We start from the raw sequence: 24,980 nt of genomic DNA on the forward strand, positions 1-24,980 counted from the left end.
TAAGTCACGAAAGAGTATATATCAGTCACTAAGAAGTCAATATTAAGTCGATTTTTCGATTGTACTCTTGAAGTTTCCATAGAAGCATTTCTAAAAATTAATTCAACTGCTCGGTAGTTCTAGTGTTATCGAGCTACGAGAGAAACGATGAGATAACGAATCAAATACTATCCCAGAAATGGAATGTGTGTAAACGTTTACCGGGTGTGAGCAACTTTTCGCACGAAATCTCTCGCGACTGGTTACAGATGTACGCAGGACAAGGGACAAACCTTCCGAGAGAAGGAGAAGCAGGTGTTAGACAACATTCTAGGACCAGGACGGTACGACGCCCGTATCCGGCCCAGCGGCGAAAACGAGACAGGTGAATATATCGATGCTTCACGTTTCTTTCTGTTACATCCGCCCAGACCTTCACCGTTTCCCGCCTCCCTCGACCAGAAAACCGACCGATAACAAAAGAGAAAAAAAAGGAAAAAAAAAGAAAAGATAAAACTATCTACACGACCGACGCGTGAAACGTGCGGGTCACGATTAAGGGGAACATGAATACCGGGTATATACACGATGAGACATCAAGGAGCTTGATAAGCCGGAGAAAGATAACATCGAGTTGTCGGTCACACTCGGAGAATGTGAATAACGCGGTGTGCGATCACCGATTCGCGACGGGAACGATTCTGTTTTCCACGAGACTGTCGATCGCCGTCGATCCATTGTCGATTTATCTGGATTTTTACCGGGGACGTTTCTGACGACTGCACGGACCTGCGTGTCTGGATCGGGGGTTGGAAACTGAGAAATTGTGAGGAATATGGGGAATATTCTATTGTATTATATTATGTTGATGGAGTACGGTGTTGATAATGTGATAGCATGGTAAAGTAGTGTGGTAATGTTAGATATAAATTGGGTTCAATACCTTGGAGTGTCCTTTTTATTTTATTAAATTGCTGTGTAATTTGTAAATTATGAGAAGGAGAGTATTTGTTATATTATTATTTGAGAGAGATGTCTGTAGGAACACTGGATTTTTCTTAGGGGTTTTTAACTTAATGGATGAAAGTAACGGTAATAATGGTGATAATTTTGTTTTATGGGAATTAATAGGTGTTAAATATAAATGAATAGTACTTTGATTTTATAGAGTGAACTGCGATTGATGGTTTAACCAGGGAGGTTGAAGATATAGAGGAAAGTTTGGTGATTCCGAGTTTATTTGGTAAAAAAGTCAAGTGTAAATATTTGTCGAGCGTGGACTCGTCTAAGTGCAGCGTGTGCGATTGACAGGGGTTTATTCTACACGCGAAAACAAATGGAGGACGTAGAACAAATATTTTTTTCGTTTGAAACCTTGCTGCCGAAAGAGGAATAAAACGAAATTTCTGCGATTCCGTCGACAGTTAATGCGATTGTGCTCGACAGATTTCCAAACGGAATTTTCTGGGAAAAAGCCGAGTCCCAAGCGAAAAAAATTTTATTTTACATGTTTTATCTACCTTTTCGCGTAGAGTAATTTCCTGTCGATCGTACCATCCCCATTCAGCCGAATCAATTCAATGCATGCGCACTCCACTTTTCGATCTTGATTATCTCGGGGAAGAGACCTGGAATGGAACATTTTTTCGATGCATTCCACTCATTTTTTTCATATAGAACCATCCCTGATTGAACTAGCAATTCGACCAGCTCTATGTAACAAGACATATATTCCCAGAAAAGATGTGTTAATTCTCAAAAAGTTAGATACAATAACAGTGATGATAATCCTGTAAAAAGTAAATTATAACAAGAATGATCAATTCTGATTTTTCAAACCGATTTCAACTCCTGATCTAGATCCATTAACACACAATTAACCCAGACACATTTCCGAACATACTATTTTGAAAACAGAAACGTGTCGACAATTCAACGGAATCCAACACGAAACAACTGCCAACGCAACGATTAATTAGCTGCTATAAATCAAATTGAGAAATCAGACGGAGCGTCTGAAGAACTAGGTCGAAAAGAGATCCGAGTACCGTCGTCCAAGTGTCAAACGAGTCGAAACGAGAGTTCGACCTTGAAACAGAAGCTGAAACGTCCGAAGGTAGCTTCTTCCGGTTTTAAACACCTCCCTCCGTCGACGGAATTGGAAATAATCCCCCGAATCGTCCTACGCCGCGACGAACTCACCCCCTCCCACTAATCGACTTATTTTCAGAGGAACAAACTAAACGACGCATCGATTAATCTAATCTCGAGGAGACCGTCTAACCCCCGAAGGATCTCGGTTCGATCAGCCGCCGATAATTTCGGTTTCGTTCGCTTCTTTGTTTCTTGTTGCTTTCTTTTTGCATTCTTCCTCGAAGAGGTTCGAGACCATTCGTCAACGTTGCGAAACGTTGGGCAATCGACGCGACGTTTCTCGGTGATCTTAGGGTATGACGATGCGAGGGCGGTTCTGAAGATGAATTGAGAAGTATGAGGTGGATTGGTTAGCGAGAATTCAATATAATGTTCTTTAATTATGCAATTAGTCTGACTCTTAATACGCTTCTGATACGGTCGTAATCTCTTCTCATTGGAGGAAACGTTGGTTGTATCCGCAGGTAGAATTAAAGCGACTTTAAGGGGTACAAAGAGATATTTAGAGGAAGAACTGATTTTTCAAGCTTCTAAATCTGAAGATACTTTGAATCCTTTACGCTACCATTTAACGCAAAATCTGGTCCAATTGTCTTCGACATCTCGTAATATTTATGTTTGTCTTAAAGTTACGAGTCTTACGAATGAGTGTCATGTTTCGTTTGAAATTCTGATCACGAGACTCAAACTATTTGAAAGCTCCAGGACAGGCGCAAAGAACAAAGATAGCTTCTACACCTTCTTCCTCTAATCATACATTTCAATCTCTTAAAGTCAACTGATTTCAAAGTAACAAAAGAGACATACACAAACCAAAAGCACTTGTCAACACAAGAACGTTGAATCTAACCACTCAGACGACAGTGCCAGGTTCGCTGCAACGAACTAACGAACTAATTCTCTCTAATTAATCCAACCCATAACTCCAGATCATCCTCACCCTCGTACTCCCCTACTATGGAGGTCACACGTTACACCGACCTTTAGTCCAAAAGTGAAAGGAGCAAGGAGACTCTTGCACTCACAGCTCTCGGACCTCGTACTCCAATAATGAGCACGCGTCCGAAAGCCGAGCGTCGCGAGTGGAACGGCCACCTCGCTCTTCACTTCTGAAGCAAAAGTCTCAGCTAACCAAGACCTCCGCAGTACAAGCAAAGACAGCCAAGACCCCGAATAAGAGTAAAAAGTTCCACGAAAGATAACGGGTAGCTCTCGACCGAGGGGAAAAGCGGCTCGGAGAGCCTGTCTTCTCAGGAGGAAGAGGAAGAAGGTTTGCCCGGGGTTTCGGGCCGGCGAGTCGCTAGCCGAGCTGAATCCGCCCAGAGCGGGACGCGTTCTCGAGCGGCGGCTTGATGGAACGTTCCCGATAAACGGCGACGAGCAACGGGGGGCTGGCGCGATAGCGACGCGGCAGCGTGACACATTCGCTCGGCCGGAACGGAGCGACACGCACAGATCCACACACGTCCGCACCGCGCTGGGAGGGTTGTCGGCTTTCACGCGGGCGCGTTCACCTGTCACGTCTCCTAGAGACAGATTGGCTGAATTCCCGATAAGACGGAATTGTTTGGCCGCGACGTTAATTGGTCCGAAAGATGGATTCCGGCGTACACTATTTCTGCGGCACAGGCGGCTGCTAGCCCGCCAGTCAGCGCGATTGGGATTTCGAACCGATCGAACGGGCTGCGAGATGTCTTTGCCGCATGGTACGATGGGAATTCATTTGTCTGAACTGATTTTGTTATTGTAAAAGAGGTGCATACAGGAGGGGATGGTTGCTTAGGGGATATTGCTTGTAGGTCTATGCAGGTGATTGTAGTTTGGGGCGGTTGAAGTGTTTTAGAGGGTGGGGCTTGTAAATGGGGTTTGGAGTGTTGGGATGATTAAAATGTTTGAGGTGAATGAGGGTGAAATTTGAGCACGGGAGAATGATGGGAGTAGTGGGGAAGATACGAGGAATTGGTGTTTGAGGATTAGATTGATTGCTCTTGGGATTGTATTGGAATAGTTTGAGTGTTCCGTAGAATTTTTCGAATTCTCTTGGGTTCTGTTGCGCGGGACAGTTTGGATAAGTGGATTGCTGTTGTACCTTAGCCCAAAGACGTCGAAGTTGTTTGTCTAGATGAAGTATGTCGAGTGACGGATGAAAGAAGGGGACCCACGTAAGAGTTCACGACTTTTGTTTGACTGTCATCGAGAAATTGGAGGTGCGAGGAATATTTGATCTGGGTTAAGTGATTTCTGCGACAGGACTCGAAGGATGTGGACATTGCTTTCTTTCTAGGGCGGCTGAAGCTGGTCAAACTTCACCGACTAATGCAGAGTTTCCCCTAATTCTATCCTCTTCAAGGAAAATCGTGTTCGCATGAAGATTGATTTACTTTTTTAAGCATTGAGCTTCTATAATACTAAATTACTCGATTAAAATATTCAGTGAAATGTGATTAAGAATCTAGGATTAAGAATTATGTTCATCGTTCCTTCAACCAGCAGAAACTCGTGAACTCTATCGCAGTTTCCTTCTCTCGAACAAACCAAAGATGAAAATTCCAATGAACAAAACAAAATCTACCAACACACAGAACAGGACAACTATCCGAACAATTGAACGACCCGAATAATATCAATCCGAAGCTCTCAGACACTTTCTTCCCCTCCACTGATTATCGTCCTGTGAAATTTTGCCCAACTCTGCTCTACGCGGCTTCCGTTTGCGCGAGGAGAGACTGTAGTAACGGATCGTGGATCTGTATCCTTTTTTTCTTTCTTATTTCCTCAAAAGACGGCAAAAGGAAAGCGAGATCGAGTTTGCTCAGCATGAACAGGGAGGAGGGGAGGATGCTACCTTGCTGAGGGGAAGGGGTCGCTAACGTTTCCTTTTTTGTAGCGTGGAGGGTCGATAGGATCGTGGCGAAGACGTCCACGTCCGTAACTCGGTCGGAAATCCAACCGAAACAGAGAGAATCTGATAAACTCCGTGTAATTGGGAGAATTAAATGAAAGGGAAAAAGAAAGCATGAAGTAATTGAACTGCTACGCGTTTCTGAATCCGGGAACTTTTTAATTGTTCCTCGGGTGGCGCGTTCCAGATGTTTGTTTCGCGTTCAGGATGTCGGGAACTCGAATGACAATGGTTCTCGGGCCTGCGTATCGGTGAATTAGGGCGTGGTTAACGAGTACACGCGCTTCTCGCATCGGTCACCGACTCCTCTCGCGGTAAATCCCATCTGTGACTTGTTATGGCGTCCGATTCCAGTGGCACAGGTGTCGGTGTATTTTTTATTGTATTCTCAGTTCGCAGGGTTACGGTTCCTCGACTGTTTCAATGATTCTTGCCGGCTCTAGCCGGCGCTCTTGTAGCCCGGCCGGCACGAATCATTGAATTCCCGGGGCTGCGTCTGACGTAAGCGGTACTTATACTACTAGATGCGAGTGTCGGTCGCAGACTACGCCGCGCTTTCCGCATTTTAGCTCTGATCGTTCGGTTCATTGTTTTAGAGGTTTATTCGGTGTGCGTCTGTTATGATACTCGGATTATTATTATCCCTCGTATTAGTAGAAAATAATATATCAATTCTACAGTCGTAACCGAGAGAAAATATAGACAATTTAATATTACAACTTCATCGAGTTCTCGTAATCTTCTTTTACGATTATTTAAATACATTTACTTTGTTTAAGAAAAATATTCGATATTATATATATCTTTAACTTCTCTATCTTATTTCTTATAATCACTCGTTATTTATTCGCTTTCACTTTCAATTCGACTGTTCCGTTTGCAAGGTAATCGATGGTTCGAATGCTAATTAAATGCTAACGAGAATTTTGATTTTGTAAAAACCTCGTGTCCCACTTTCGAAGATGTCAACTTTCCATGATTCGCTTTCAATTTCAATTCGAACATCTCGTTTCCAAGGCTATCGATTCTTCGTACAGTAATTAAATGCAATTTTTAAATGCGATTTCGGCGAGGCACCACGAATGCGCCAATGAAAAATATATTCGACACCCGTGTCCGATAATTCCCGGGAATCAGTTAGTGGCCGATGTCCGAATAGTTTCTCCGCGATCGATTATCGTTGAGCAGTTTCCCTTGAATTTCAATTTTATAGATGCGGCATACTTTTCCAATATACATATATTTTATATAAATATTTCACTCGACCGATACCGCAGCCAGAAAATTATGCGACGGCATCGGATACCACGGAAAATTGGACCGCGAATTCCCCTATTGTTCGATAGGTCAGGCGAAGTATACATCCTCGATAATTACGGTCGAACTACGTTGCCGCCTGAAGCGCGATCGCAGCCATTACGCGACGGTTTTTTTAACACGTTCGGACAACCCGTTCGTTGGCCGTGTTGTTCCTAATTATCGGGGAATGTGTGACGTATCCCGGCTCATGCTAATTTGAAAGCAAACAAATGAGAAAGTGGCTGGCCTTTTCACGTGACAACTCCAGCCTCTCTGCATCTTTCAGCCTTGATACTTAATTATTTCTCTGTAACGATTGAAACTTCTCTCGAATGAACTCGAGAGTCGGCGGTTCATTCAAATTTAGATTGAAAGACCGTAAGCTTCGCGCTAATTACTCAATGCGAATCGATTTGAAGCTTATTAACCATATCGAAGAGATACTAAACGATGATTACTCGCTTATCGCTCCTTCGATGTTTAAACACATTGCTTCAGCGAATGATTTGAATAATCTGTTTCAATAGCGTCTAATATTCTGATTAGTTGGAAGCTCGTTGTATTAATTGCAGGTTTTACTTTGGATTTGTCGCTAAATTCGCAATCTGAGACTCGGATAACCTATTTATTGAAACCATAAAGAAAATTACAGACTTGAACTTCTTCCAAAGAAGTCACGCTTTTAATCTATGTTAATTAAACCGAAGAGAAGGATATAGTTTTATTATCAATAAAACTAGTCGTGGTTCGTTAAGAATCTCTTAATATTCTTAACGAGAGGAAGAATCGATCGTCCAGTGACGAGGGTAGATGAACTCGGTTCGATTTCCGGATGGCAAGTGTAGGTGAATATTTCTTAGCGATGTTTCTGAGCGCAGGTAAGACAGTAATCCTTTCTAAACAGCTTGTTCAAGTATGTACATATAACCACGAATCTATGAGAAGCGAATGAAGAGAAACGACACAGCAATTGAAAGGAGTAATCGATTCGCGTGCACATTTCAACACACTCGCCTAATTGTCGTACCAGCTGCAAAAGTAATGATGATAACTGCACCGTTTGTGTCTCTCAGTATTAGTCACATACATATCTTGCAAATACGTGTTTCTCTTGACTGTTAACACCTAATTGATAGGTCTCCTGGTGTATGTGTCACGTGCGAACCCGGTTTAAAGGACCCGTTGTCACAGCACGTTGCCTTTAGCTTCGGAATTTTGCTTTTAGCCCAGTTCCTCTCGGCGGTGTACACTGTGCGCCACGGAATCGAGTTCTGCCGGAAGGAACTTCGGGGAAATTCGTTTTTCCAGTTGCTTTGCTTCGCCCGAAGGCTATTCGAATGTTTATTGATCGTATTTAATGATTATACAGTTTCTTGCTGTTTCATCATGATTTATTTTGGAATATAACGCATTATAAAGATTAATATCAGAAGATTAGTGTGTCAAATTTACTAATCGTAATATAATAGTACAGATTTTATTTGGATATCTTAAAAGTTCTATAAATTTCGATTTTTACTGAATCTATTACGATACTACATCAATATGCCGTTAATGGAAATTTGATATTATGGAATTTTATATTGTTTGAAATTGAATTGTATAATTTTTTGAGGATTTTTGAAATCAAAGATTTTTCTTTTCGTCATAAAAAAAATAATAGAAGTATAGATCAGGAGACGATTTTTCAAAAATTGATAATGTATAAGGAAATATTCTCAATTCCTTGTTACGTGTACAAAATTTCATACCGGTTCCCACTGGAGTGATTAATGTTTCCCTAGCTCAGAATTGAATTAGTGCTCGCCTGTATAATAATACGTGAATAATTCTCTAGTATTAACTTTCAATTTGTCAATTTAAATATTCTGTTACCCGCGTCAAGTATACGTGATTAGTCAATTGCGATGATTCGCGCGATTCAGATCATTATAGGTGAATCGATTAGAATGGATACTAAAGGGAAATTTCTCTGCTTTACTGGGGACTTTGTAAAGCCAAGAATAATGTACAATCGAGTTCATAACACGTCTCCTCTTTGTAAATACAGAGAATTCACGGTTCGCTGATCAATCTCACACTCGTCAGTCCTAATTACTTTCCGACTAGGGAAAGCTTGCTCGCGCGACGTGCCCCGCGAATGAAAATTCTCACAGGCTAATGGCAAATCCCAAAGGCAAAAGAAATTGAATTCTTTGTACGATGTTATTTCTTGTCGAGAGAATCGCATTTAAAAAGTTCCCCGAGCGCGAATGCCTTTTAATTAGTCCGTTTAATGTGTCTGTTAATTGCTCGCTGTTCCTACTTAAACTGAAATGAATGTGGAATTACTCGATATCACCTGTTCGCCGCGATCGAATTATTCCTCGAGCGTTGACGCGCATGAATTTATTATAAAAACACTGTCGTTACCTTGATAAATGGACTAACGATGTCCAAGTAAATTGAAAGCTTTAAATGTCGAATTATAACAGAGGAAATCAAGTCGAGTCGGGTTTCCTATGATATAAAACAATCTTCATTTCAACAGAAACACGTGAAACCTTTATAACATTCTCACACCTTTACTTTTTGATCGTATATTTAAATTGCAATCAAAGGACAATCAAATTTAATACAAAGTTTCTATTTCAATACCAATATTAATCTCCATTTACTCGAATAATCCTTGTATCAATCATAAATGTAATCGATCAAACTCAACAAACAACCGAAAAAATAACTTTATATGTTTAGAGTATCAATTATTAATACCAAATTAATCTATAATAACTCGTATATACAATCTTTAAATACAATCAGCTAGCAACCTTTCAATAAACATAGGAAATAGAAACAGTCAGCAGTGATCAGACACAGGAGATACTACGAAAGTACGATACTCTCGAAAGAAAATTGATTTCTAAATAAATATTCTCCACCGATTCGATTTATTCCTTCACAAATTCACCGCTTTCGGTTTCACCGCACCGAACGAGGTACTTCGCACACGAAATCCTCCACTAAGAATCGTTCTCTAACAGTGTACACCGCCCACGATCCCACTCAACGCACAGTGCGGCCACTTGTGGACAAAACCCAAAAACTTCGCTATTCACACGAAAATTCAAGGTTACTAATGTATTGCCAAGTAGTCCGTGCTACAGAAAATAGTTTTCACTTCAAAAATTTCATTTAGCGGAACTCAATTTCGTTTCGTTATTTCTATAACGTCGGAAACGAGATGAAAATTATCCATTGTCATTGAAGAAACTTCATAGTGTCCCCATAATCAAAAATATAACCACCATATGTTCAACTTTATGGTTCACAACTTCTGTTTGAGATACTTGTTTGTACTATTCATATTTTCGAAGTTACCGAGTTTTGTCCAGAAAACGGCACTGTGCGGCGTGCGCACGACGGTTCCCACGAGAAAGAGAGCTAGTTTCCGCGAGTACTCGCGGCGCGTTCGCACACCCGTGTCCTAAAACCGCCTGCACCCGACAAACGATTCTCATCGTCGATCGTCGACAAGTTTCCCGTAGGAGACGCAAGAATTCTTGGCAACGCTCTCATCGAATCCGTTCTCCGACCAATCCTTTTCACTCGCCCGTCTCTCCGATTCCCTTCTCGATCAGTTCCGATCGGAGAGAAATCGGATCGAAGAGAAAAAGAACGAAACAAACGAAACCGAAGGAAAGTAAAAAAGAAAGATCCCGACACGAGCGCCCGCTCGATAAAACTCGAGAAATCGATGAAGGAAAAGCATCCCGGTGGTTCGCGACGAAAACGAGTAAACGAACGAACCGCAAAACAACTAAAAATACCAAAAAACAAAAACAAACAAACAAACAAACAAAATAAAAAGAAAGAAACCAAAATCATAATCCAAGTAGAGTATTGTAAGACACGATAAAAGATTTGACTGACTAAAAAGGGGCTCTGTTGTTTTTGCCCTTAGATGGGCCGGCCATTGTCCGGGTAAACCTGTTTGTGCGAAGCATTGCGACAATTAGTGACATCAAGATGGTAAGTATGAACAATCAAACCAGTCCAAGAATCTTTAACCGCCGGTTGCAATGCCATATTTCTCTCTTGGCCGGGTACTGTTTTCCTTATTTTTCTGTTGCTTGCAAGAGTTTGATGAACGTAGGCGCAAAACGTAGGTTTAGAGTGGCTCGGCGAGTGCCGGGCATAGCGACCGGCACACGTGACCGATTTCTCTACACGTGTGCTGGCCCGAGTTTTGAGGCCCAGCCCAACGACCGGGAGACGGAAGCCGGCGGCCGCACCAATGGCGCAGCAGGCTAGCATCGTGTCCCTTCTCCGTTATTATTCTTATTGCATAGTTCACTGTCAACACCATACGCCCAGACCTAACCCCCTTCAGACCTGACCTCTGTCACAGTCGCCCGGGTCGCGACCTGTTGGGATCTGCGAGACGAGCCGCGACTCGATATCGCGTGCATATCTTACTCACCTTGCGGATTCCTTTCGTTTTTTTGAAGGATTCCTGTGTTTGTCAGTGTTTCCATGGATTTGTACAGTTGTTAGTGTTCTAACGAGTTTGCGTACTTGTTGATGGCCTATCGAGTATATTTGTTAATGTTCTAACAGATTTCTGTGTTTGTTCGTGTTAACCGAGTTGTACACTTGTTACTGTTTTAAATTCCGTCGGCGTTACTCGACTCTATTGCGCTTGCAAATGTCGGTACGCCGATGAGAAGGGAAACGCGGGGTCACTTCGAGTTTCTTTTTGTTGTCGTTTTGTTGTTTCCTTAGATTGTTATCGAGAGAACTGAGTTTTTTGGATTGGTAGAGATTGTTGCTTTTGTTGCTTGCGGACGATATTAACCATGGCGAGATGTGCAGGAATTATTTGTACGTGTGCTTCAGATGAATTCTGTTGTGTTTCTGTTCGATCAGTTGACGTTTAAGTGAAATATTGATCAAATAATGCTATTGTAGCTTTATTAAATATAAAAAGAAATTCATCAGATGATATTTCTTATTTGTTTTCGCAATATTTGATTTATTCTTACCAAGAATGATATAAATGACTTTTCTTAAAATACCAAGTGATTTACCATTAAAAAGATTAAGAACCGTATAATGAACTTTATGAGTGGACACTACTTATCACACTAATATAAAATATGAAATAAGAATTGTGTATTTTTAATTAAACGTACACTGAGTTCTCAGTAAAATAAGTATAACATATTTATCTTGAAATAAGAAGCTACAATTAATTTCATATATCGCGATCAAGAACTTACGTTTCACAGCGTAAGAAAAGAAACAAAAATTCCTTCAACGACCTCCATTATTATGACCACTGTTGTAGATGTTATCTCTTTATTGCACTGCAACGGGCACAAAAAACGTGCAACGCGCCACGGAGACAAAAACAATAACAGAGAAAAGAGAAGGAGGGAAAACAGCGTCGTAAAAGTCAGGAAATAAAAAGTTAGCTCCGATACGAAATTATAAAATTTCTCGTCTCTCCGAAATAAAGCGTTTTTCGGGCCGGTGTTTACACGACCAGTTCCTCTTTTTATCGCCACGATAGGTAGAACACACTCATAAAGTTTCGTCTCTTGTTCTGGGAACGCCAAGCTTAATATCGTGAATGTCCCATGGCAAACAAAGAAACTGTGTAATGGTCAGCGCACGCAACGAGAAACATGTTAACAAATTTTCAAAATGAATATTTTCGAGGTTCACGCCTTACGTGGAAAACATTTATCCTACATTTTTCGCGTACTCCTTTTAACAAGAATTTATTCACCCTTTGTAGTAGCCATTTTTCTCGTGATTCTATACGAAGTTGCTTCAGTATTAACAATTCACTTCAATTCTTTTCTTGCAAGTTATGTATTTCCTGTTTATAACGACAGTCTCTGAATACAATCTTCAATTTCCAATTATAAAAATCTAGATATCCATCCTCCAATATTCGAGTCGCTCAGAAGCCAATGCGCTTCGACTTCCAATATTTCCCGACTTTCTTAAATTTCAATGGAATAAATAATCTTCTCGCATCAAATATTACCAAAGTAATGTCTTCCAATAAACCACTAACAGAATAAATAATAAAGTTCTCCCTTCTACATCTTCTAAAAGCCTCGTACAATAATTCCAGAAGCCAAGCCGCGAATTCCTTCAATCTTCCTTTGCTAGACTCAACATTGGCTTCTAAACGACTCTCAACTCAAACTAACTTCAGCACTGAAAGGATTGTCCTTCAAAATTCGTTACCCGTCATTCACCTGAGAACCCCCGTTCACCTGAACGAAACAGTACAGAATCCCTTGTAAATTAGCACTAGAACTACCGTACAAAATGGCTGGTTTCGATCTCTTTGATTCGCAATTATTAATATCTTAGAAGCATTCAATAATTGAAATGATCTTGAAAATAAATAGTTTCATTTGAATACTTCAATGAATGTCTAAAAACATTGACAATTTTATTGTTACAATGTTTATACGTATTAATCGTATTAAATGCTCGGTAGTTCTAGTGTCAGCAAACGAAAGAAGAAAACAGAAGGGAACGCAAGGATCGAAATGAACATGCACGCGAGACGATCGCAGTCGCGGCATCTCCCGAGTCCAGTGTCGCGCCAAGTGTTCCGTCGCGATCGATCACAGTCGGACTCGATAACGAGCGTGCCCGATCGATCTCGTCGGGGGCAAACATCTGGCGCGATTCTGGGTCGGTGTGTCGGAACGAGTCCTTTGATCTAGGAGCGTTGCTCGGCGCAATGCTCACCATAGAGCCCTCTCGTAGACTTACAAAAACCGTGTCCACCCTTCTACCCCCATCGATTCGTCCGCCCTATTGACACGCCGCACACACACACGCCGCACAGCAGACACACACAGACATACAGAGCCACGCCAACCCCTTACCGCCGTCACGCTGAAGACACCGAAGACCAAACACGATTTCTGTTCTGTCATCTGTGTACACACGTAACACACCATCCATTCTAGATCACGGAACACCGGAAAACAGAAGCATACACACGAACGAACTAGCAGTTCTCTAGCGTAGACACAGGCATGTGGCATTCTAGCTTCTATGTTCTTCCACGTATGTACATACACGTTTATATACGCTACGTAGGACATGCACATACGTTGCCGAGGGACCGAGAACAAACAAAGGCGAAAGAAACCGGGAGAAAGAGGTGGTCGCTAAGGCAGAGGGAGGGAGGAACTCGAGAAGGATAAAGATGGTAACGGAGGTGAGACCGGGGGAGGATTATTGTTGGCGTAGGGCAGGGGTGGCGAGCGAGCTAACTGCCAACAGGACACGTGACTCGTGTGTCTACTTGCTTGGCTTACGAAGCCCCTTTATGTCCGTTTGATTGTGACACTTCGCGAACTACGGTGTGCCGATGACAGGTTGGTTAGGGGAATACGTTGCTGGGTCATTTCACTTCGAATGTTTGCCTTTAGGCTTGTGTTTCGAAGATTCTATAACGTTGGGTCGGTTATTGAATTACATTTATTTGAAGATGTGTTAACAAGTGTTGACTATGTTTCACTGATCTATTCAACTAGTTGGTGTGTCGTGTACATAAGATTGATTTGGTAATAAACTACGAAACGTGGGGGCTAGTTAGGCTACTTAGCTAAATAGGGTATCGCCAACTTGTCATACGCGGTGAATAATGGAAATTCCAGTTTAGCGGTTTCAAAGTTGATGACATTATTCATGGGATGCTAAACTCGCCGCCCCTGGTGTAGGGTCTCGTGCGATCCTTCTGCCTCCATGCGAACCGCCCTACACACGATCTGGTAGTCCCTCCTAGCGCTTGACGATTAGCTACCGCGCTCGTCCGCGTTTATGAAGTTGGTTGCTCTCCTCGTAAGACTCGACGGAATCGAGCATAGAGTTCGGAGCTTCTCCAAGAAGATCATGGAATTAGTCACGCACGAATGTAGTCACGTAGGCAGACAGCTACTTCTCTCACCGAACAACGAGATGCCGTCTTAAAGACCCTTTGATCCACTGCGGCCTTCAAAGGGCCTGGACAAATAATTGAAGAAGGATTACTGTTGACATCCGAAAGTCTCATCTAGCTGGTGGTGATGATCAAGGAAAACATGCGCTCTTAACTTCCAAACTTCGCGCTGCCGATACAGTGTTCCCTTATCCGAACTTGTACAAACCTAACCGAAACATGGTTCAACAATGTACGATCGAAACGCAATTGAAACTTACCTAAATTCAACATAGATTCGATCTTGGCTGAATGTAGATCTACACAGATCTAATTAAAATCCTGATCGGTACCTACAACATATATTCCCGAAGTTCTCTTGCTAAGGACACAGGGAACACTGTGCTCTGAAAGCGACAAACGAAAACGATTCTCATTTTGATGCATCACGCGTCGCCCTTTCACATTTTAGTTTCGCGTCGACGTCGTCGAGTAGTTCCTTGATATAGTTCTCAAAGAAAAGAGGTGAGGAGACGCGCGCACACGAGGCTGCCGCTTGAATATTCATTCCCGTGAATTGAATTTGATTCGTCGTTGAGCGTCAAGCTCGCCCCACAATGCGCGCCGGTTTCTTTATTTCGTTCGGTCGGCAGAAGTGTCTGAGCGAGAAAGAGGGATCGAGTGAGTTATCGGTGAGTGAGAGAGACGTCATCGATGCGTGTACAATGAGGATGCTTGATGAGCGGCGGCGTTAACGGGAGCAACGTGTCCGACGTCTTGTCCTGGTTCATGTAGGGCGGAATGGTACGCAGACACTCTGTATGGCTCAGGACGATACGCCTGGTTCGTTCAGACTGCGATTAGCTAAGCAATTTTTCGATCGGGACAAGTTTTTCCCTTCTTTTTTGTAATTTTAGGATTTAAATTCTAGCCCACTGCGCTCGGAAGTTTCTCACTGAAAACGTTTAACATTTTATTCAATATTTGATTGATACTTGATGATTCAATATTCAATTGATAGGTGAAATCTTTTATTCAATATTTCACGTATCAAGGCATTACAAAGTTCAATATTAAATATCAGATTCTGTTTACCGCGTGAAATCAGATGACGTCGCCTTCCGAGTACAAAGAGCTAGACAAAATTTGATTTTTCCTGTTTTTTAGAATTCTAGGATGCAAATTCTAGGAGAATTTTCATTTCTTTTGTAATTCTAGGATGCAATTTTCGGGGGATAATTATTACAGTTTTCTAGTAATTCTTTGATCGCGTTATTGGGGTTCCAGTGTACAGAATCTTAACGCTTAGTTAATTCGAGGGAGATCTCTCGATTCGTTTAGCAATTGTTATTGCCCTTTGTTTCGTTTGTTGTTTCCTTTTATTGTTTAGCGAGTCTTGAGATATTTGAAATTCGATGAATAGCTTTGTTTCTTCGGCGAAACACGGTTTTCAATGAGATCTCTTGAACAAGTTCTTTTGAGTTTTCCGATGATTTTTATAATTACGTGATTATTGTGCTGAACCGTGAAGGGTTAAGGGTCAGTCATTTCGTTCGGTAACGTTTGAATAGATTCGAAAGATTGCAGATGCAATAATTGAAGCCTGACATCGTTTATTTCAGTTGTGCTTTAACTCACTTGGTTCTTAGAATCGACGAGACTCTTGTTATCTGTTAATTCTATCGTTTAATTCGCGAGGAAAGCAGCATCGATAAATAAACATTTGAAATCTTCACCGATCTTCGAAAAGTTCGAAAGTTACGAAATACACTCGTTAGTTCCCACGAGGAAGAAATTTCGGGGAAAAATCATTTCGCGCGTAATCACCTGTTTCCAGACTGCACCATTAATCTTCGTCCAGATTTTATACGAAATTAAACCCTCCTGTCGACCGGCATGAATAAAACGGGAAATATGAACGAAAATAGACGTGCCGGTAATTAATTAATGTTAAACTGCGCGAAAAACGTCGTTCCACGGGCATTAATTAAACACAAAGCTGTACAGCTCGAGAAAAAGTTTAATGATGATGGAACACGTTACACGTATGCTTGTTCAATATATACGAGGGACTTTCCCCGCCGGAAGTGAAGCAATTACGGCCTCGTCCCTTCTGGTCGTGCGACCTGCACTCACTCCATTTCAAATTGATTACGATAATTATGTTGCTTCTTGAGTTTTTCCTCTATTTCCACTTCGATGAACCGAGTATTACCACCGATCGACTAGTTTTTTTACAGGTAGCGCGAACTGTGCTCGAAATTTGTCGATTTCACAAGAGAAACGAGCGTTCGGAATGTTTCGATCTTCATTAGAAAAATAAATATTCGAAATTTGTCGATTTTTGCCAGAGAAATAAGCGTTCGAAACGTCTCGATTTTAAAATAAAAATGACTGTCGGAAGTTTGTAAATTTTTCATCAGAAAACTGTGCTCGAAATGTTTCAATTTTTAGAAATCGGTCCATTCCGCAAGAAAAGCAAGTATATCATCACACGTGTCTAACCGATCGAAGTTTCTAAATTGATATCTAAATATTCAAAAACTGTTCGAGACAAAACCGGATCGAATAAAACATATTCCACGTTCGAACACGTTCGAACAGCAACGAACTACCGCGCGCGTTCGCAGGAACGGCAATCCGATCTTCTCTCGGAATTCCGAGCGAAAAAGAGAGAGAGAGAGAGAGAAAAAAAGCTGGTCGAGCATGAAACACGATATTCGTGGGTGCATCGATGCACCGGGAAAATGCAATTTCGTTTAACCTTTTAACCTTTTTTAGCCGAGGAGAAACGGGTTAATCACAGGAGTGTCTTTAATTTGCGGAATTAATATTCTCCCCGCTTGATCGTCCCCCGATTTCTTCGTTCCTCTGTTTCTTCCCTCCTTTTTCCCACGGTTTGGATAAATATCCCCGTACCCCGTCGTGTGTCACAATATTTGCGGCGGCGCGAGACACGCGGTATCAGCGTTTTTTGCTGATTAAAATGCATCGGATCCTTTATATTCATCCTCAATTTGCATACACGAGTGTTTATGATCGAGAAACTATCTGGCGCGCGCACAGGTCGAGGGGAAAACATCGTGCTTTTTCATTTTTTTCCCTTCCACGGTGAGTGGATTCTTCGGAATATTTCCGCGGAACGCGTTCGGCAACCGGATACGCATTCGAACACATTCGGCCGTGTGAATTTCAAACACGCGCGGTGGAAACGCGCCCCGTCGACGAAGAAAATTGCCGTTCGTTAACGACCGCGCGACATTCGAAATAAACATGCACGGTTGGCAGATGACTCGACGTCTAGCGCAGCGGCGAGAGATGTTTTTCCAGCTTACGGTTCTATCATTTTCATTGGTTACTTGTAACTCTGTTAACCCTTTGCACTCCAACGGTACTTCTCTAGAAATATGGAACATTCCTTGATGAGATGCGAACGATATTTTCTGAACTTAACGAGAAATTATACATAAATTAAGCGAAGTTCTTTTTGAAGATCTCACAGAGATATTCAATTAGATATTCAATTTTGTAATTCTGTATTAAATTAAGTAGACATTGGAGTGCAAAAGGTTAATCCGTTGACGCGAATACTTTGTCATCGTTTGGTTCAATCGAGTTTGATTCTAGAAATTTTCTTGAAACTTCATTTAGAAATACGAGACCCTCTAATGAATTCGATATAAAGATACTATACTTTCAGTGAATTTCAGTGAATATATACATTTTGAATAAAAGTGATTCGGTTCATATTTATCGGCTTAACTCTTTGCACTCGAGGATATTTCTCGTTATTTCGCGATGAAATATTTATTTCTGTTTGATATCTTAGACGAAATTGATTATTGAAGTTTATATTCAATAGTTCTATCGAGTCAAACGACGATTGACAGTGCAAAGTGCTAATACGTCGAACGAGATAAACGAACCCGAGGAATCGCTGTTCCAAAGGCGAGCAGATTCCCTTTTCCGACCAGATACCGCAACCAGCTTCGACCGAACGAACAACGTTCACGCTCCCGTTTCCTTTGAACCGATGAATTATTTAATTGAACATTGATTTCGTTTCTTTCTCCCATCGTTCAGTTCTTTCAGCGAAGAGTCCGTCAGACGTCGGGACTCGAGTTGCGCGCAGCTCGAAAGTATCAACGACGAATGACGAGTTCCCGAACTAATCGGGACGATAACAGAGAGAACGAACGAAATAAACGAAAGATAAGGGGAAAACGTTTAAAAAAAGAGAACCTAACAAAAGAGAAAAGAACCGATTGTCTCCTCCCAGTTCGCCGGTTCGAGAGAATCGAAACGATAAACGAATACGAGAAAAATACGAAACGAAACGAAACGAAAGAAAAGAAAACTCGAACACGGGAAGCGTTTCTTTCTTTTCCATTACACACAACCACTCGATACGTTTCATGTTTGCTCAACGATTGATCAATTTTATTTATTCTGTTTGCTATGTTAGATGGGCCCGCGGTTGTCCGCGTCAACATATTTGTTCGAAGTATCTCAAAAATAGATGACGTTACTATGGTAAGTTAAAAATCTAATGCCCCGAAAAATCACAGACCACGCTCACAGTGACACACACGTATACACAGTTCACACACGGATGTACACCCGCGTGCACACACAAACACACACACGCAGCGACAAACACATATATGTACTGAGTGTTCGTTTGAGTGTATCACAATCTGTATGTATTATAAATACAGAAATACTCTTGATAGATGAGTCTAGCAGGATGAATCAGCCGACAGCAGTGTAAACGAGAGAGAGAAAGAGAGAGAGAAAGATAGTAAACGAAGAATAAATTCACTATGAAAATTGTTCTGGGACACAATTGTTTTCTTCACACGAATGAGAAGTAATCGGATAAAGATAGATAAAGAGAGTAGATTAAATCATCGCCTCTTGCCGGAGGTACATCGATTAGCGTTTCAAATAGATTCCGAGCGAGTTGCAAATTGTTCTTTCGACATTTTTAGCATTAGTGTTTCTTTATCATTAACGATCACACGCTGTTGCTCGCGTTATTATAGAACTATTTCCGGCAAATACGCATTCTATTTCTTTTTTTATCTATTTAATTACCGTATCTGGTAGATGAACGATTTGTCAAAGTCCATTCGCGTATTTTAGTCCTAGATCATCGAGATCTTGCGGAATGAGAAATTGCTCGTAGCTAGAAAATTGCAATGAATATATATATATATATATATATATATATATATATATATATATATATACATACACACGTACGATGTACAATGTGGTTGTATGATAATACAGACATATTAATCAATGTATTATGTATACACACACATATTTACTGTTAATTCGCTATTTATAGTATCCTATAATGCTGTTCTTTGTCTCACGATATGCAAAGTATATATCACTTTAAATATACACACACGTGCACACGTACGCATCCACGCAGAGATACACCACATATACATACATGTACAACACGTGTATACGTATACTGAGCGACACGCAGGACACGAATTTTCTCTTTACCTCTTTGTGTTGTTCTTTCCCTTTTGTAACAGGCTCTCGTGCGTATTTAAGGCCCACTATCATAAGTTTTTTAATTCCACTACTGACGTATGTTATATTAAGCAAGCATATGTTTTGTATGCCTAAGAAAGATACTTGGATGTCGCGAACAGCACGACGCGAACGTTTTCGTTTCAATTTAGTTATTATTCTTGTTTTATTTATCACCGAGGACACTCGTTGATTCCGAGAGAATTCGAAATGCTCGAATTGAACTGGTTTCGAGATGTAAATGAGATCGGCGTCGGTGGTTTTCGAAAGAATGCTTGAATCTCTAGGCCTGGGAGAAATGAAACTCGAAGATTTCGTACGTTTGAGGTTTCGAAATTCGAATTGAACGTTCACAGAGACACTGTGGATGATTGTATCTGGAGGTTCGGGAAACAATGTCGAACCAAATTAATTTGAACTGTAAATTTGGAAGAAATGAATGGAATTTTAAGCAGTCAGAGGTACAGAGATGAATAAATAATCATTATCTCTTTCGAAAACGACATCAGACTGAGTGAAACACAGAGAAAGCCATAACGAAGAACGAATCTTAGCATCGTGCTGCTCGTAATCATGAAACTACACCACATACTGTCGCCTCACGCTATTGTGTCGTAGATGATTTAATGGAATTTGACGTTTTTTACCATATATATATATACATATATCTATCTATGTACATATACATATTATATATATATATTTTTTTTTTCACTACGTTTACATGTGAACCGTTAAGGTGACCAAGAATTTGATTGCCTCGTGGCTGAACGCAACCACCACAACGATACACTGTGTTCCGAGTCTTGTACATTTTCTATCACTTTTGTTATTTGTAACGCGCACACACACGTACACAAACAGACGTACGCGTGGCTCAGAATAATATCGGTCTAATTTCTATTTAGAAATTCTCGAGAAGAAAAAGTTTTCATCAAACGTTCCCTCATTAATTAAATACTAATACTACAATGTTACCAATAACATCAATTATTAATAATCATTAATATTAATCAACATAATGTCCTCTATTAATTAGTAACGTTATTAATCACCATAATGCCCTCTATTACTTAGTAACGTTATTAATCACTCTCCTATACTAATCAGTAACGTTATTAATCGTATCAATTATTATTAAACGTTCACAATCAGTAATCCTAATGCACTGTGTCTAATCGACAACGTTTTCAATGATATTAACCATTATTAATCGTTAATATCCATAATTAATGTTTATAATAATATCTAGCATCGTGACATTAATATTTCATCGATCTAGGGAATATTTTACGAAAACCTTCTCTCCCCAGGAACTTCGAAATAGCAGTTCAACTATTATTATCCCGAGCCATCCGTACAATTCCAGATACGCATTCAGATTGTATTTTACAGACTCGGCCGCATAACACGTTCTTTAATCCCTTATTGCATAATCGATTCCGTTCGGTGAATTTCTTCCGTGCTGCTGCGTTCGATTCTGAAAGCGGGTCCTCCATTATGCATACGTGCTAATGCACCCTCTTACTTACTTTACATTTGTTTCGGACTCTGGCCGCGATAGGTGTTTTCCCGTTCGAATGGCGCGACGGCGATTGCGCCGGCGTTACCCAATAGAATGACAGAACCGTCGGAAGACCTACTTTCCCTTTCTTTAATCTCTTAACGCCTACATCGTGACTAATATTTATTCAGTTAAATTCGACACATAAATGTACACATAAATGTAAATGTTAATTTGTACACATAAATGAGATGTGTTTCGTTTGCACTAATCATTTTCGTGTCAGCAACCATTCTGTATCGATGAATGGGAACAATGCCAGTATTTCAGTTAAAACTCGTTAACTTTCATTGTCAGACATATCTAACATCGAGGAAATTTGTGCGTTAAGGGGTTAAAACGAAGAATATCTTCGTTTGTTGAACAACGAACGACGGATATCTTTATCCTCGGATTACTAGGAGGATCGACGATCTTTTAAGGACTTTTCTAGGAGATTTTGATTATTCGCGTGTTACCCACATCGGATTTTTCCCAAGATTCTCGGAGCAACGTGTGCAGCTTCCATTTTTACACGGAATTCTCTCGTCGAGCCCTCGGAAACGTTGACACTCGAGCGTTTTTCTTTTTACACTTAAAAGACCGCTCGCGACAATTTTTTTGTACTACGTTGGACGAAGTATTTTTTTTATATATACGTTATTGACATAAGAATAACGATGAGAAGATGAACAAGTATGTATTTTATTCCAGTTTTTCGAGACAAGTCCATGAAAATTCGTATTTTCATCGAGTTTCGTAGAATCTTGTTAGCGAGACGTTAAGAATAATAATGCACGGTCGTTTAAGTGTTAAAATATTGTACAGGGTGGTCCAGCATTCAAGTTGCAAAGTATTTGGAAGCTTGTTTATCGCGATGACGTGAAATCGTTTCAAATCCGTATCACCCTGTACAAATACGAAACGATAAATCACATTGGAATAAAAATCGCCGCCATGTTTCCAGATCTTGCAGAAAACATACAGAACGCTTTACAATTTGTGGGATCGGCTTCGAACGTACATTTCTCTGTTTATAGAATACTTAAGAAGAATTGCGTTAGGATTCACGAGTTGTAATAAAAATCTTTCTAGAATTAATAACTCGAATTTACAGAAGATTTTAGAGCTGCTAATCAAGACGTACTTATCTACACGATGTTATAAAATTACTGTTCACGGCCTACAAAAGTTGATCAACTTCACAGAACGTGTCCACACAGTTTGCCATTGCCATTCGTACATTACATCATATATTCTATCATTTTCGAACCGTCGAATTTACCTCCCGAAGCGAGTCCCACATTTCACTCGGCACCCTATATAGCAGCAAACTAATCTTCATTCAAAATAGAAATTTCACTTTCCTCGAATGTGTAAACATTACTTTAACCATCGAAATTGAAACATTCTGGTTTATCTCTTTCACGTAAAATCGAATCGAATTTTATCAAATAAAATTCAGTAGAATTTTTCAATGGTTCTCAATCAACGTCAAAATGGAACAGTTAACAGTTAACAACGAAAATTAAGATCTCACAGGTGTGACAGAATTTTGAAAATACAGTGGCGTTCAAAAGTTCTCAACCAGATCGTTTTTGGAATTGAGTTTATGTCACAGCGATGTGCTTCTATAATGAACTATACGTTAAATTATTATTACAATAGTAATGATTTATTACTAAAAACACATGTACAAAGAGTAGACGGTGTTCATTCCGTTGCAGAATCCTCTCACGCGATATGTCGTTCATATATCACAGTAACAAGTTCTGACAGCAATTATCGCGCAAGAAAAGTTCCAAAAATGATCTAGCAAGGAACTTTCGAACGCCACTGTAGCTTTAATAAATCATTCCAGCAGTGATTCGCGTGAAACATTGTCAGCGTTAAAATTCAAACGAAAGAGATGAACCGTCCGATTACAAAGTGATTGATCGTTTCACCGCCGCGCGACAGGCACACCTTCAATTTCTCGGGAACAGGTTACAGGAGAAAAGAGAAACGAACATTAGCGTTTCGCGGAACGCGGGAACCTACATTTTCCTCGTGAAACTCCCCCCGGACCTCCCTTAACGGACACGCTCGGAACAAGCAGAAAAATGGCCGGCTTACATCGCTTTTTAATGTCGACTGCCCAATTAGAAAACTGTGTCCGTGTACTCTTATCAATGAACTGTGGATTTTTATGCAATAAATTCGAAACGTCAGACTTGCATACGAGGCGCATAATACAAGAGATATATAAAATATTCAAACCAGAGAGTTTGCCATAATATCCCTCAAGAACCATTTTCTATTGCAATCCTAATTGTCGAATAGATTACATTGCGATTACTATCGTAATTGATTCTAACTTTAATTCCAACTTAATTCTAGTCAATTGAATGTACAATTCAATTGACACTTTAAAAGGATCGAATATTTGAAATGATTTTGAAAATAAATAGTCCACTTGAATACTGTAATGAACGTCTGAAGGAATCGAAGATTCGTTACAACTTTCACAGAGATTACCTACCAATCGTATTAAATGCTCGGTAGTTCTAATATTAGTCATCATTAAACAACTCTGAAATTTTCTAATTAACAGTCATATTCTCGATTAACGAGCGAATTAACAAACGTCTCATAAGAATCCACAGTCCGCCGACTCTCGCAGCAAACCAACGAACAAGACACGTTGTTTTCTCTTTCCCAGTAGCGTTTGCTCCGTTTTTCTTCCTCTCTTTTCATTTTCTCTTCTTGCTCGAATCTCTCGTCTCTCTTCTCCGAGTCCGAGAAAGCCAAAAAAAGCGAAAAAATATGTGGCGGTGCGTACGATTCTCCCTCCAACGCCGGGAATCGCGTTGGAACCGGTGAGTGACTTGACTTTTCTTCCTTTCATGTACTTTAACTCCGCATGCGTTCAGAGTCTGACTGTGTAGAGCGTCTCTATAAATAGTGTTCTTATCTCTTCTTCTTCTTCTTCTTCTTCTTCTTCTTCTCTCTCCTCTTTTCCTGTTTTTCTTCGTCTGTCCCGCTCCGATTACCACGATGACCGTCATAATTTGTCTTTGGTCGCACGCCTCATTGCAATCCTTTCCCAGCAAACCTCTGTACCGCCGCCAGTAGGCTTCGCCGAACTTGACACTTTACTGACCGGTAGTTTTCACCCGAAAATTCCTCCCTTAACACATACTTGGTTAGACTTTAACCCGACGAGACCAGCGAACCCTAAACTCAGAATTTCGAGAGTTATTTCGCGATTAGACGAACGTTTTAATTACGTGACACTTAAATTCCGTGGCCTTTATTCTCGTTTATAATTTATTTTCAAAGATACATTCGTATACATGAAAAATACTCGAAGAAGATTTTTATTCTTTACTGGTAGATGCAGTTGCTGTGTGTGTTTGTATCTTGCGATTGATAGAAAACTAGTTTAACACAAATCACACGAGTCAAGTGGCCGGTTTTAAAATGTGATTGAAAATTCTGCGCTCTCTTTCGTTCATTTTTCCTTACATCCGTTGCTATATTATACGATTAGCTAGTTTTTAACTCTTGTCTTTCCTTTTGTTTCGAATTCCATTAAGAAAACTTTGATAACGAACTTGTGTACGATC

The 24,980-nt window shown here is 40.5% G+C and overlaps 1 protein-coding gene across 11 annotated transcripts in view; it reads left to right on the forward strand.

Moving 5' to 3' along the window:
- GluClalpha (glycine receptor alpha 1) overlaps positions 1-24,980 on the forward strand; it is a 55,898-nt gene that overhangs the window by 6,892 nt on the left and 24,026 nt on the right. For 5 of the 11 annotated variants that reach the window (XM_031981006.2, XM_031981047.2, XM_031981039.2 and 2 more), the window contains 2 exons: positions 249-364; positions 10,278-10,345. In XM_031981006.2, the coding sequence (XP_031836866.1) occupies positions 249-364; positions 10,278-10,345 (184 nt within the window). Of the gene's footprint in view, positions 1-248; positions 365-10,277; positions 10,346-18,738; positions 18,807-24,980 lie in introns of those variants that run through there. The other 6 variants (XM_031981014.2, XM_031981057.2, XM_076374036.1 and 3 more) reach the window with 3 other exon arrangements.

The sequence above is a fragment of the Nomia melanderi genome, chromosome 14 (assembly GCF_051020985.1).
Source record: "Nomia melanderi isolate GNS246 chromosome 14, iyNomMela1, whole genome shotgun sequence".
Lineage (NCBI taxonomy): Eukaryota > Metazoa > Arthropoda > Insecta > Hymenoptera > Halictidae > Nomia > Nomia melanderi.